This window comes from Chamaea fasciata, unplaced genomic scaffold (assembly GCF_029207755.1).
Source record: "Chamaea fasciata isolate MVZ Bird 193981 ecotype frontalis unplaced genomic scaffold, bChaFas1.0.hap1 SCAF_6, whole genome shotgun sequence".
In the NCBI taxonomy this organism is placed as follows: Eukaryota; Metazoa; Chordata; class Aves; order Passeriformes; family Sylviidae; genus Chamaea; species Chamaea fasciata.
In genome coordinates, this window is record NW_027094091.1 from 60,884,051 (window position 1) to 60,899,081 (window position 15,031).

At 39.5% G+C, this 15,031-nt stretch overlaps 1 protein-coding gene across 8 annotated transcripts in view; it reads right to left on the reverse strand.

The window, feature by feature from the left end:
* The window catches only part of PTPN13 (protein tyrosine phosphatase non-receptor type 13), a 111,812-nt gene that overhangs the window by 65,575 nt on the left and 31,206 nt on the right, over positions 1–15,031 (reverse strand). For all 8 annotated transcript variants that reach the window (XM_066186572.1, XM_066186571.1, XM_066186573.1 and 5 more), the window contains 4 exons: positions 13,237–13,406; positions 9,519–9,584; positions 6,688–6,873; positions 3,640–3,733 (listed from right to left, as the gene is read on the reverse strand). In XM_066186572.1, the coding sequence (XP_066042669.1) occupies positions 3,640–3,733; positions 6,688–6,873; positions 9,519–9,584; positions 13,237–13,406 (516 nt within the window). The remainder of the gene's footprint in view (positions 1–3,639; positions 3,734–6,687; positions 6,874–9,518; positions 9,585–13,236; positions 13,407–15,031) is intronic.

A 15,031-nucleotide genomic window follows, 5' to 3' on the forward strand; every position in this document is an offset into this window, starting at 1 on the left:
AGATGACTCACAGAACTTCTAACTCATTAGAAAAATGCACTCAAAATCATAAACATCTCTTAGTAGCTTACCAACCTTTTAAACGTTTGCCCATTTCCAACTGGACTATGAGGCATTTATTTCAGCTACACACAGCAGCAGAAAAGCACAGTGACAAAGCAGGGGAAAAGGACTTTTTGCCCTCCTGAGTTGTTTCAGTTTTGTTGGCTTTTTTGGGGGGTTTTTTGGGTTTTTTTGTTTGTTTTTTTTTTAAACAGTAATATTTTTCTTAAACCTTCATCTGGCCTTCTACTTGTGGCTCCTCAATCTATGAGATTACCAATCAATATAATCAGCACTACATTCTATAGCTCACTTTCCCTGAAATTTACAGCTGTGCCCCAGGGCAGCTGACCTGTGCTGTTATTGACCGAATTTGCACCAGTAAACCATTGCAGAAAAAGGAATAACAAGCACTGAATCGCCCTGAACCAAATGCAAGCTGTCACCTATTAATATCAGACACCCATTCCACCGGATCCTCACTAACTTCCAAACACATGACTCAGGGTACTTAACATCAGTGTAAAAACAGAACTGAAAACAGCTAGAACTGGTTTGGCTGTTTGAGGGGTTCTGCTTTGTATATTACAATTCCCCGAGGTCTCAGCAAAATGGAGATCAAGCAATGTATCTAAGATCAAAAATAAAGAGAAGACGGTGCTATTAAGGCATGCAAGGAAAAGCGACTAATAACAGAAGCAGAATTGGGAAAGGTTTTGGAGAAGCTAAGAAGGTTGTAAAGCTTCTAAGGAAAGGGAGAAAAATGACTTCCACAGGTAAATAATGTGATAAAGAGAAATTGGAAATGGTTGAGTGGAAGCCGGTCAGGCAACACAAAAGAAAAGGAATGAGTGATTTCAATCTATACTATTTTTTTTTTTAAATGAAAATAAAGACTCATATCAGAAAACATGGGAAATATTTTCTGCTTCTAGGGACGGGGGGAAGACAGAACCATAATACCAAAATATCCTAAACCCTACAAAGAAACTGAAAAGCAGTTTTGCTCATTGACAGTTTATCTTGAAAAGAATAGAAAAAAAAATCAGGTACTCAAGAGCACCTCATTAATAACTTGTACCTTGCAGACCAGGCTTGGAATTATGCAGATAATATTTTTGCACTGGAAGAATGATGCACAAACATTTATTCTCTGGGCTGCCACACCTTATCTGTAACACTCTACATACGTAAGCACTTTAATGAGCTTCACAGGAACAGGTGTTAAGGGATGAGGACTATTCAGCCAACTTTGTAGTCTGGGGGTTATCAGGTTCTCTCATTTCACAAACATAATTTGAGTAAAGATTCTATTAAATTAGAACTCTTCAGATAGTATGAAGTTCCCTAAAAAGAGAACTTTACTTTCAGAAAGTAATTTTGACCACGGCTGCTTAAAACTCTCTGTTAAACTTAGTGGTTGATAGCAGCTCAGCCAAGTGGATTCAGTCTCCAAGAATAAGAGGAAAAAACATTCTACCCATGACATTTTTTTCAAGTTAGAGAATACAGTAAAAAACCAGCAATTGGATCATCTAGTCTACTTCCTCTGAGTTAAAGACAGAATCCTCAGAGAAAGTTTCAGACATTACATGTTATTCACCCCAGTGCTGACCCAGAAAGCCATGAAGGTATTGGCTGGAGCTACTACAGCAATCTTCAAAATTTGGTAGAACCTAAAACAAAAGGTTTTTTGTGAAGATATAATGAAGACACTAGGGACAAGCATTACTTCAGGAGAAATAAAAATCTGCAAAAAAAGTTTAAACAAAGTTGTGGGCAGGAAAACAAATCGACAGAGAAACAAAACCCCTCAAACCACAAACATTTTAAAAAAGTTAAAGATTTCCTAAGAAAATGAATAACAAAGCAGCAAGAGATTGCTCAGTTGTATTAGAGAACAGAAAACTAGAAACAACAAAGAAAAGAATAATCAGAGTTTGCTAATGCAATGAGAACAGACTTTAAAGTCAACCCTGCTATGTCTCCAAAACTTTACAAATATTTTGATCATTACCAAAACACAGTTAATTAAGGCAATGGAATGAAACGAAGAATAGGTGATCGAAAGAGGCTCTAGAAATGAATAACTTGAGGTAGCAAGGCATTATGTTTAAATAAAATGCTCGAAAAAAATACAGAATAGGGTAGTACTGGCTAAAGAACAAAGGTGCATAAAGAAACTGTTTATTGGACAACACTGGAGACTGGGAAGCATAGGGTTAAAAGATAAACAAATTAACAACCAGAAAAATAAGGTTTTGGTTCAAACCTTAAAATTAGTGGGAACCAGGGAAAGAATTTATTTTAAGAAAGCTATTAAGAAATTCAGAAAAGTCAGACATTACACGGTTTACAAATCCAGTCAACTAACTGACCCAGTCTCAAACCCTGTATTTCTAAAAGTTCTCCCTATTGCTACAGAAATATTCTGGGAAAAAAAAAAAGGAAAAGAATCAGTAATAAAACAAAGCCCCTGAAAAATGCAGTCAAAACAGTGAATTTGTGCCAAAAAATGAAGAAACAGCTTGTACCAGAAACTGTTCCTAAACACATAGTGCTGTAGTGGAAGGGCTGACACCCACTGCTCTGAGTGTTTTATACCAAACAGTAGCCTAACCTAGCCTCATTTTAAAAAACAAAAAAATAAAAAAAAAGAATCAATAAAGGAAGAGTCAATAAAGTTCCCGCTTTCCACTGCATTGTTGCTTGACACAAAACCAAGAACAGAGGAACAACTCCAGCACATCAGCAACACATCTTTATTGCAGTGACTTAGACTGGTCCAAGCTGATGCCTTATAAAATGTTCCTGCTCAGTTCCACAAGTCTTCCAGAAAAATTAGAGAGCAGCCTTTCGGAAGAATACATCCAAAAAGCCAAGCACAGAGATGATGCTGCTGATGACCTTAAACAGCATCATCTATGATCTTAAACAACAAAAAATCACGGCAAACATCAGCGTACAACCTACATCACTTGATCCTTTTTCCTCTACAGTGGCAACAGCAACCGTCCGTCTCCTCCCTGGTCTCCCAGTTTCCTCTTTCCTTACTTCCCTGAAGTAAAGCACAACCCTACCTGGCCTCCATATCTACCTCACAATGTCAAAGCAGAACTGTGATGGAATATGTATCACTTCTCTTCAGAAAAATTAAAAAAAAAAAAAAAAAAAAAAAAAAAAAAAAAAAAAAAAAAGGCAGCAAAAGAGCTTTGTGTGCAGGGAAAAGAGCCCAGGGCTCCCCAGGACGCAGGAAGAGATGTTGTGTGCAATTATGATGAGAGAGCAGAGTCCACAGGAAAGAGGGAACAAGGAAAAGCTGCCTCCTGTTCCTCTAGCTGACCAGCCTTCAGCTGAAAAATCTCCTTTCTCTAGAAACAAAACATTGGCCAAGAACCTTTTAAACCTGTTCCTACCATAAGGACTGAACTGAAAAAAGTCCTGAAACCATCACCAGCTGTCATCATCACCAACACTGAGTTAGACACTGAACCATCAGAGTTCTGTGAATATAAGCAAGTCCTCCTCTGTTTGATTTCTTGGCTTGCAAGATCTACCCCAACTTGGTCTTCCACAGGGCTGCAATGAAGCACTTACCTGTGGGAAGCCCTTTTCCCCTCAGCCTTTCCCGAATAGCCTGGCTCCTGTCTGGCTGCAACTTTCTCTCTCCATTACAAGACAGCTGATCCATCTGCAAGAAAAAGGGCAGTAACAAAGTCAAAATGCTGGAAGAGCTCATATCAGTATGAAACAAGCACTGTCTTTATGGAAATGCACAGTATTAGCCAGTGTCAAAACAGTTAAGTGCAGAATGGGAGTTCAAACTTTTTAATAAAAAACTGATTCATCAGTGAGACTATCCCCCAGAATTATCCATATTTGAATAGTGTGTGCATTATTTAACTGCACATTTGGTCTACCTTTTTTCCACTAAAAATAAATTAAGTTCACAGGGATGTAACTTAAACACATTCCACCCCTACAGCAAACTGAAGGGACAGCAACACTCACAAACCATCTTCCATGATTATAACATTACTAGAGCTTGCCCAGTTCTGCCGATGAGCTTTCTGCACAACAGGAAGAACAGTCTTGTACCCCCACAGGACTTACTGCACACGTCGTGAGGAGTCTCTCCAGCCCCTCAGGCACATTCCTTTCATGTGTCAGGCTTAACTACTCCCACTAACTTTTCACTTTACCTTTTTTTTTTTTTTTTTTTTAAACACTACCTCCCTAGGAAAAACTTTCATACGTACAATCATTCAAAGAAGAGTTTATTTGCTACAACAAAACATTCTTAGTGAGATCTTTTCATCTAGTGGGAGTGTAAGCTGGACAGCAGGGGGGATGGAGAAATCAAGCAGACTTCACAGTTACAATACAACTCAATAACACTAAATAGACTGAATCAGCCTGGGGCTATATTGCCCTTTACAAAGCATATTAACATGGCAAATGAAAACGTTCAAATGGAACCTCTCAGCTGTGCTTCAGACACCACCAAATGACCAGTTACAGAGATAAGACCCCCTGAGCCTCTGATAAGGCCCATCAAGATCAGAGGCATGCCAGCCTTGGAATAATAAGTTGTACTCTGCCTCTGAAAAAACAGAATTTATACATTTTTCCTGTTAACTTAAAAAATTCCAGCACAGACACAGAGCACTGAACATTAAAACCAGCAGAGTTGGCTGGCTAAGGTGCACAAAAATGACAGCAGAGCTATGCTGTCATTGCTCTGTCAAATCTTGCTTCTGTTCAGCTGGGTTTTTTCCTTGTCTTCTTGCAAAGTCAATGCAGTGACGTGTTCAGAATTAAAAAAGTTACTGGCAGAGGAAATGAGCAAAGCTCCAGCACTGGATAACTGCTGGTCCTACTCCTTCATTAACAACATAGGAGATAGGAGATGGGAGCACACTTGCTGGATTCAGCTCTCCACTGGATTTCAGTACAAGCATTTGGGAGCATTGTTACTGTCTTTGGCAGGCTGGTCTAGATCAGTCTGCTGCAGCAAACCCAGACTCCCTGAAAGCTTGCTGACAAGAACAAGAGGATGGAGAGCAGAAAACTTGCTAAACTGAAATGGCCAACAACCGCTTGGAGAATAATGACTCACTTTCCAGAGTGGCTGTTTCTATAGCTTGTGGCCTGATTTAAAATTTGGAATTTTTTTTTTAACACCGCCACTGATGAAGGCCCTGTAGCCTTTTATTTCACTGAACCACAGACTAGTTCCACTTGGCAACTACACAAGACTTCAGACACTACAGTGAGGAGCACTGGACTGACAGACATACCTCACAGACTAGACAAGGCTTTGTGGAGCTCAGGCTCAGCACTATTTCTGGAGGCCTGGCATAATCAGCTGCTGTCAAATATTAGACAAATGCAGGGACCTCTCGCTTTCTGCAAGCATTTCCAAACCAGATAAATGAAGAAACTATCTAACAATTAGATCATAACTTTTTATTTAAAAAAAAAAAAGGAAGCATCAGCAAATTAAACATTTTTCATGCAATTTCAGTGCTGTCTCTCTAGACACCAATTTTTACATGGACCTGCTGAAGTGAGTCCAGAGAAAGGACACCTCTCCTATGAGGAAAGGCTGAGAGAATTTGGGTTGTTCAGGCTCAAAAAAAAAAAAAAAAAAAAAAAGGCTTAGGGGTGACCTAATTGTGACCTTCCAGTACCTGAAGGGAGCTTACAAGACAGATGGAAAGCCACTATTTACAAGAGCACACAGTGACAGGACAAAGGAAAATGGCTTCAAACTGAGAGTAGATTTAGATTAGTTATGAGGAAGAAGTTCTTTAGTGTGAGGGTAGTGAGGCACTGGCACAGGCTCCCCAGAGAAGTTGTGGATGTCCTTTCCCTGGAAGTGTTCAAGGCCAGGCTGGATGGGGCTCCAAGCAACCTGGTCTTGAGAAAGGTATCCCTGACCACAGCAGGGAGGTTGGATCTAGCTTTAAGGCCCCTTTTAACCCAAACAATTCTATGATTCTATGACAATTTATGGTCTTCCTTTACTTGCTCAAAATTATTTAACTATTCTGAAGTTATGCCGTAATGGTGAAGAGAGAAGTTGCCCATCAGGAATAGTGACTTTCCATGATGAGTTCATGTAATTTCGTTCACTTCTAATAACAGCGTGGTCATTATTAGACAATAAAATCCTCCACAATTCTCATATGCAAGAGCTGAGCAGAAGTGCAAGAGAATTGGCACACTGCCTGAACAGTCCTTCTTTCTGTTAATAAGCAACTCTCCAAAACTCAAGCATAACTTCATGTTAAAGTAAACTCATAGCAATCATTTCTGAAGGACTTCAAGTAGCAACAAGTCTCAGGCTTGCCCTACAGTTCATCACCTTGTTCTCCTGTTTCTTCCTACTTTTTTTTCAATGAAGACAGTTCATGAAACACCTCCCCAGAAACTCGTGAATGCATGTTCCAGGCGGAACTGTCAAGTGCACAAACTGCTACACGGGGAGAGAAGCTGTTGTCTCCTTTCAACACTCACCCCTGTCAAAATTGCAACATACCAAAACAAGAGGAAGAATGACTGCAGAGTGACTCTGAATTAGCACTTTTGCTCTCTTCCTGCTCACTTCTATTATTTCCTCAAACACTGACACAGACTTACCCCAGACAGGCTTCCCAGAACCAGTCTGACCAACTGCTTCACATAGGAGAAAGAAGGGGCACAGTTGCTGTTCCTGATGTGGGCACTGCAGGCATCCAGAACAGTCCGTACAGACACGCGGGCATAAATGACATCTTCACACATGCCCAGGAGTATGCTGTTGAGATGGTCTCCAAGCTTGATAGGCTAGTGACAAGCAAGAACAGGGGAGACAGGAGAATCAGCTTTAACAGTGACTTGGGGAACGCTCAGAAACAAAAGGCACCCAACAACGTACAGTAACTGTTCATGAGACTTACTGCCTACATTATCTGAGGGTCAGTTTGAAAGTCACCATCTAGGAGGTAAAAAAGTAGTGGCTGTAGAACAGGAGAGAGGCATTCAGCCTCTGGATTCAACTCCTCCTCTGCAAGGACCTGGCCTAAACAAGCTGCCTGATCTGTAACGTCAGGACACTAATGACTTCCTCAAACATTTAATGGATAAGTGAAAATAAAGTAAAATCGAAAAGGTTCAGAGGAAGTTTTCATTAATTTTGAACATTCTGCCAATCACAAGTATAAAATTCAAACCTCAACACAATAATTTTGTACAAACCCCTGTGCTCATTTTCTGCAGCTCCTCACCCCACCAATATTTTGCAACAGATGCGTTAGCATTCCCACATTCCAGTGATATCACCAAACAGTATCAACAAAAAGTAAGGAATAAAACAACCAAGCCACTGGCTAACGAAGCAGAGCTTTATAACTGCAGGACAACACCCATGCAAGTCTAAAAACAAAAAAAAATCCAGATGTGTTTCTGCTCTCCCTATTCAGTGAATACAGCACACTACACATGGAATATCCCTCCCCAGGGTGAGCAGCAGCCAGTGATAACACTTGTTCTCAGGTGCCGCAGGCACTTGGGACCTGAGCTTTCTGATCTGCAACTCTCCCAAAGTGGGTGGTTACCCACAGAATACACACACTGTCAAGCTTTTTGCATCACAGAGTGCTTCAAACAATTGCAATCTTTCAATCTTCCCTGTGTGAGCACTCTTAAGGCGAACCATAAAAAAGGCACTCTAGACCACCCTGATTTAATTAATATAGGCTTTTCCCATCTATCTGTTTATCACTTCTAACTAATCATAAAAATCATGTGAATAAGATATGAATCTCATGTTCAGCCACACTCCCAGCAGAGAAGCAGCTCATTAACGAACAGAGGCAGACAAACACAGAAAACGTGTTTAAAAAAGGGGAAAATCTGCTCACCCAAATTAACACACAAAAGTAATGCCACACACAAGACTGTCCTTTTGCCAACACTAACTCCACAGGACAGAGGATCCACACGACAACGTCCCAAAGGCGAATTCCTTCCAGGCATACCTCACTACATTGTCTTTGGGGAAATACTGTTCTATTAGCAGGTAGAGCACGTCTTCCCACTAGATTACTGAGAAACTGTTGCTACGCTCTTAGCGCCAAAGGAAGAAACAAGGAAAACACGGACTAAAATTCATGCCTACGTTCCTCTCAACACCTACCTACTTTAAGTCACCTACTTTAAGTCGCTTTCCTACTCTTGTTGAATGCTACTATTTTCATCTCCTACAAGACAGGAGAGCAAAGAAGGAGAAAAGCCCTAGTAACCAAGAAAACTAGGGATTTTGGGACAGGCACAGCAGGCATTATGAACAGGTACCCCTAAATAGTCAGAGCTTCTATGTTTTTTACCTCACTTAGCTGCATTCAAGCAGCTACTTCCAAATAAGTACAACTGAGATCCCAACTACCACTCTGTTAAAGAAAATATTAGGAACTGAATGCATAAAATGCTGAAGTCTTTCAAAAATTTTCTTCCTTAGTTTTATATATAACATCAACTAGTAGGAACAAACCTAAATCTGAACCACAAATTGCTTCTCCCACAGCTGCAAGTCCATTATTAAATGCTTTTTCAGAAGCAGTTAATCTTATTTTCACTCTTCTAGATATTTACTTCTAAAAGCTTAATTAGGGGCAGGGAAGGAGCACCGAGGAAGATAATGAATCACATCTATCTTCAGTCAGTTTCGGCAGGACAGTCTAAGAGTTCTGCTGGGTGTGTAAAATAACCACATTGAGCAACAACACTCTGCTCTAAGCAGTCTGCAACTGTCTGCATTGACTGACAAGTCAATAGCAGGAGTCTACTCCCTGTTCCAAACAATTCATACCCTTTCTTGGTAATTGTGAAAGGTAATTATCTACATGTGCCAAATCCAGGCTCACAGAAGCTATGGCAGCACAGAGAACAAGTTGCTCTATTATGTGTAAAATAACCGTGTTACTTCAATATTTATTTTTATATAAGCCTTAACCAAAACAAATTCTTTTATTCTTCGTCAGCAGCTTAAACTGCTGTCTTTAAGCCTGTGGCATTACAGGACAGACTAAGCCAGATGTATCTTCATGGAACCTAACAGAAATGTGCTATCAGCACCTTCTCCCGGCAAGACAACACCACACTTCACAAGAAAATGCTCCAAGTATGGGAAAGAAAACTTCTGTACTGTGCAGAAACTGGAACAGACTGCCCAGAGCAGCTGTGGAGTCTCCCTCACTGAACCATCTGGATGCAGTCCTTTGCCACGTGCTCAGGGATGACTCTGCTTGGGCAGGGAGGTTGGACCCACTGTGGTCATTTCCAACCTGACACATTCTGTAAAATGCTGGGAAAGGCATTTTACTCCTCAGTGTCTCAGTGTGACACCCTGCCACGCAAACTCAAATGCAGAGTCAGTCAAGCGATACCAAGTCTGAAGTTGCAATATCAAACAAAACCAAATCTAAACTTACCTGACTTTGAGGAACTTCGTGGTCAGCTCCCCAAAAGAGTGCCATACCAAGAGAATAAATATGGACCTGCCGTAAGACACAAGATATCTGTCAACTCATTGAACAAGACTGGAAATGCAAAGCAGGCCTTTGAAGGAGAGCAAATAACTTAACATCATTTTGCTTAAAAATACATTCCTGGTAATTAAGCTCAGCTGTCTTTCAAATCCTACTTCTCTTTTTCATGAGGTTCAGAGAAGCAAACCCTAGTGCTACAAAACATGGCATCTAACCAGTGCCCCGTCCTCTCTGTTCAATTTTACGCTTTCATCTCACACTGAAGCCAGAAACTCATGTAATCCATACAATCAGCCTAGCATGGGATAAAGACTGCATGGTTGTGGATTTTAAGGATCCAAGGTTATCCTTAAAACTTGTGTCTGAAGGCAAGCATGGCTCAAGCAGGGGGCCATCCTAATGAGATCACAAAGATTGGGATCAAAGGGAAAAGAAGGAATGAACAAAAGAATATAAACATTTAAAGCAGTACTTTCATCTCTGATATTTTAAGGTACAAACACACTAACCATTACACATATAATTAACGATTAATATATCTTCAACATAATACACCCATCAGTACAGGGAATAAAATCTTTAAATACTGCAGAATAAAGAGCACAAACACATGCTGGCTCTGCAGGTCACTGTCAAAACAAAACAGGTAAGTGTAGAAAGAAAGCACAGTTTTTCTGGACTGTGTAAGTAATATACACTAGTGATGGCTCTTTATACTATGTTATTAGTAATATTTATAGTACTTAAAGCAACAGATTTATTGAATAATTCTGAAGGCAATGAACAACAGTTAGAAGGACGGCAATAAATTAAAAGCTCGTGTAAGTCAGCCTCATCAACTAAAAGCAAAATATCTCACTTAAATTCTAGATATATAAAATTGACAGATTCAGACAGGAGTCAGAAAAATGCATCAAGGGTTCTAAGTAAATACCACTGCCCCATCCAATCAGAAACATTCTTTTTCAAATACTGAGAAAATTGCCCTCTACCTGGTTTATTATCCATTACCCTATCAACTGAAAAGCTACAAAGTCTTCCTTACATACCAAGATATGCCACAGCTACAAAGAAAAAGGTGAATATGCTTTCAAGGCAATAATGAATGCAAAAAAAAAAAACCTCAGAAAAAGCCACCAAAAAGAAAAAGACACAAAAGCAACCAAGAAAAAGCCCTAACCAAACAAAAACAGAAGTGCCCCAACTCTTTCCGTCCCCCAATAATGCAAGAACAGCAATTTAAAAAGACAATAGTAAAATCAGTTGATTATCATTAGAGACTCTGTCATAGCCCTACATCTGTCAGTGTTCAAGAAAAATTTGGGCAATGGCCAGACACATTTCTAGGTTACCCTCTTTTGAATCTGGAGTAGAACTTGATCCTTCAGGATCCCCTTCAAGTCAGGGTATTTATTCCATCATTCTATGATTCTGAGCTTCAACATAACCAAAGATATTTCCAAAAATGAGATGTGCAATCAGATCTCTAAACTAAAACTTGCTACTCTACTAACCTATCTAAAAACAGCTTTCAGAACAAAAGCATTTATTCAAAAATTCTAATTAATTTTTGTACTGTGATACTTAAAATATACTCCACTATATATAAACCAACATGAAATTAATTTCCCAACTCAATCTCCATTGTAATTTTGAATTTCCAATAAGCTGGCAGACCCCAGACATATTTTAGATTCAAATCGACTGTGTGTCTTGGAATCAAAGGGGTATTCATTTACTAACTGCCTTTTTTTTTAGTATTTCTCCTTAAATACACTGTTAATTTATATCAGCAAGTACAACCATAACTAAAAAGACAAAGGCATCCCTGTCACTGTCTGATACAAGGCCATAAAAACCAAGCTGCCTTCAGCAGCTTTTAGTAGAACAATAAAAAAGGAAAACACCAATCATTTCCAGTAAATGAATTCAATGAACTACAGCCAGCTGTGACAGAAGAAAAAAAAGAATTAAATTTATTAAAAGTTACCACAGTCAGGAAAGCAAGATCCCATTCCGTGATCTAAGAAACATGAAGTCAACATATTCCTTACCTGGAATCAATGTCCCGCCTGATACAGAGTTTAACAGGAATGCAACGGGAAGCGGTCAAAAGAAGAGTGATGCACATATAAGCTATTTATCAGCCCTATTAACTTCCACTAATCAAGTCATAAAAGGACACCAGATTTTGTGCAAAGCTTTGTTTCAGGGAGCTTCCTTCTTCCACGTAAGCAACTAAGCGGATCACCTTCCATCCAGCAAGGCCATGCTGACACCAGGAAAGAAATTCACACAGCCCTAATCAGCGAGCATTAATCAGCACTGGACATGTAGAGAGTGCCAGCATTTGGTCATTGCCTATTGATAATGCTCTGTGTTGGCATTTACAGGCCACAGAGATCCCTCTGAGTGTTTCCTTCCTAAAGATTAAGAAACATCACAGCATGGCTTTTCATAGTAACAGTCCTCCGTTTATTTCAGAAAGAAGAAAAGTAGCATATTGAATGCTGGCACAGAACAAAGAATGCAATCAACTGTGACAAAGGTCACAAACTTGTCACTTCAGAACTATTTTTTCTGCCATTTTTAAAGGCTGGTTTTATACATTAACTTTGGAGTTGGCACTAGAGGTAACATTACTGTCTTCAAAAGTGTTGTCACTCTTGAAACCAAATAAACAATTCCAATACTATGACTACAGGATTTGGCAGCTGCATCCTACATAACTGAACCTGAGTTTTCATTGATGTCAGTGTTATTTTTACTTTTCTATTTGAACTTGCAGCCTAAGTTTCTAACTGTTTATAGTTTTGCCACAGACAAAACTGTAAACATGTTTTATTATACCATTAATTTTGACAACATGCAGGGCAAAAAGAGTGCCTAAAGGGTTTCGGAGTAACTGTGGAAGTTCAGTAGGTGCTGGGTGATATAGCCCTGAAGAAAACTGACTACATACAAAAAGCTGCTAGAGGAAAATACTCAACACAGAAACACATGTTTTAATAGTCCTTGTGCACACAACAGCAATCAGTGCCAATACCACTTTCCTCTGGAGTAAGAGCTGTTCTTCCTGGAGGAACACTGCCAAATGTCATAATTGTTCCCAGATTACACCACTGGCTGTGGCTAGCTTCCCTCTAAGGATTATTGATTCAGGGAAGCCAAGGAGATAGAAATAGCGCAGCTTCCTTTTCACTCCCACTGCTAAGCATCTTTGATTAAGCCAAGGGAAGGGTTTTCTGGAGAAAGTGTTACCATTTGCAACAAATTCTTGTCAAGAACACAGCTGAGAAGATAATCCTTTTGACTGTACCACTCAGTGACCTGGAGGAGATCACATATACAAACCTTACCTGTCCGAACATTTAGCCTTGTGAAAGAGTTTAAAAGGAGAAGTGGAAATTCCGTGCAGCCACTGCCCAAGTACGTACGTGGCCAGGGCTTGTAGAGACTCTTCCTCACAACTGCAGACAGCTATAATCATTGTTCCACTTCAACCACCAAAAACAAAGTAGGAGGATCCCTCCCCCCACCCCACCAAAGAAATTACATGAATCACAAACCATGGGGAGACAAAAAGGACAGTTTGAAGCTATTTTGTGAAGGGATCAACAGCAAAACACCAGAGCTGTCTGCCAAGGAAGAGGCACTGTACCTTTTCAACATCTGACAGGGATGACAGCGAGTGGTTCTGCAGAACCTCTGGTGCTGTGAATGCTCGCAGGTCTTGCTGGGACACATTTTCATCAGTAAATGACACACTGCCAGATGGAAGCAACAGCAGAGACCATGGAGAAATGATGAACCCCAGAGCAGCAGGATCAGCTGTGATTGAAAAGGGAAAAAAAAAAAACAACAAAAACCACCCTGTAAATGAAGCAATGTTGTTTGATGCCCTTGCTGGATGTTAGTTTATTATCAGCTTACATACTATTAGTGGAATAGATTCATGCTTCCTTTTCCACCTGTGGTGTTTCATAACCACAACAACAACCTCAATTTTAATCACACTGGGGAGTAACACCTATCTTTTATGACTATTCTTTGCTATTATTCATACCAGCAAGCTCGGGAAGAGCCTGCTAAAATACTCACAATCTCCTGTCCTGAAGTTATTCCAGTTATGTAACAGCTGGCATATAAAATGATCCCTTTCTGCAGTGCACATGTCATTCAGGCTAATTCTTACAATGGGAATGGAGTTTGCTCCTATCCTAACACAGCAGCAGCAATGCTTGGAAGAGAGTAGACAAAGTTAGTGGGGAAGGAAAATACTCATTAAAGTGGCTAATAGAAGGGGACAAAACAGAAGAGTTTTGAGGCACAGAAGTCCTTTTTAGTCTAAAGTGAAAAGATATTACAAATACCTGAAAATTTCAAAACAAGCACTATTGCAGAAACTAGAAATTGCAGAACCAAAAGTAACCAAGATATGCAATTTGCTAGCTAGATCTTTGATGTCTGGTAAAACTGCTGTCAAACTAACTTTAAAAAAAAAGAAAAAAGACAATTTCCTAAAGTCAAAATATTTTTTCTACACCTCAAAGATCAGTCAACTCAGTTTTAGTGAAGGAGGCGTGAGGTTTTACTAAGTAAAAATAAAAGCTAACTTTTACTTTTTCATAGGCAAAAAGGCAATATCTCTGTCTTGTGCTACACAATATATCAATATATCAAAGATCTGAAGGAAACACACATCTGAATTTGATGTCCTTGTCCCTTGACACAGTAAGCAAAACCAGCAGAATAATAATTTCCTCCATTAGCACCATCACTAACACTTTCCACTCTCCAGCTCAGGATATTCCTACAGTGCTGGTTCCTGGACTGCTGAACTATCTTGTAATCTAGAATATTTCTAATCTCCTAGGAAATGTATTAAATTACTGCTTGCAGGTATCAGGTGTAAAAGGATCTCCCAAGTAAGTCCTTCAGTTTTCTGACCCCACTTCTTCTGAAAGAAATAGAACAAGTGCTGTTCACTGTTGTGGCAGCAAGTCCAGATGTTAAAAAAAAAAGAAACAAAGATGGACAGGCCCTTCCTATTATATGTAGCAAGACAATACCACATTATATAGCAAAGCTTCCAAAAACATTTTTAGGAAGACTACCTTAGTTGGCCTTTGACTTTCAAAAGTTATCCTGTGGGTAACTACTGGATTCTGCACCACTTCTGTGTGGATTCACCACTGATATAAAAACCCTAAATAGGCAATGGATTATAATATTTTAAGATCTCACCTTATGAGTCCCAACTCAGGAACCTTAAGAAATGCAGAGGCTTTAATCTTAATGTAACATTTTGTATAACAAATACTTGAAATACATAAAAACTCTTCATATTCTGAAACATACTAAGACAAACGATACAGTTTTAAGAACAATTAACCCCCCCAATTAGTCTGAAGTCTTCCCAATATTAATATCAACAAACTTTTAGAACATTTGTC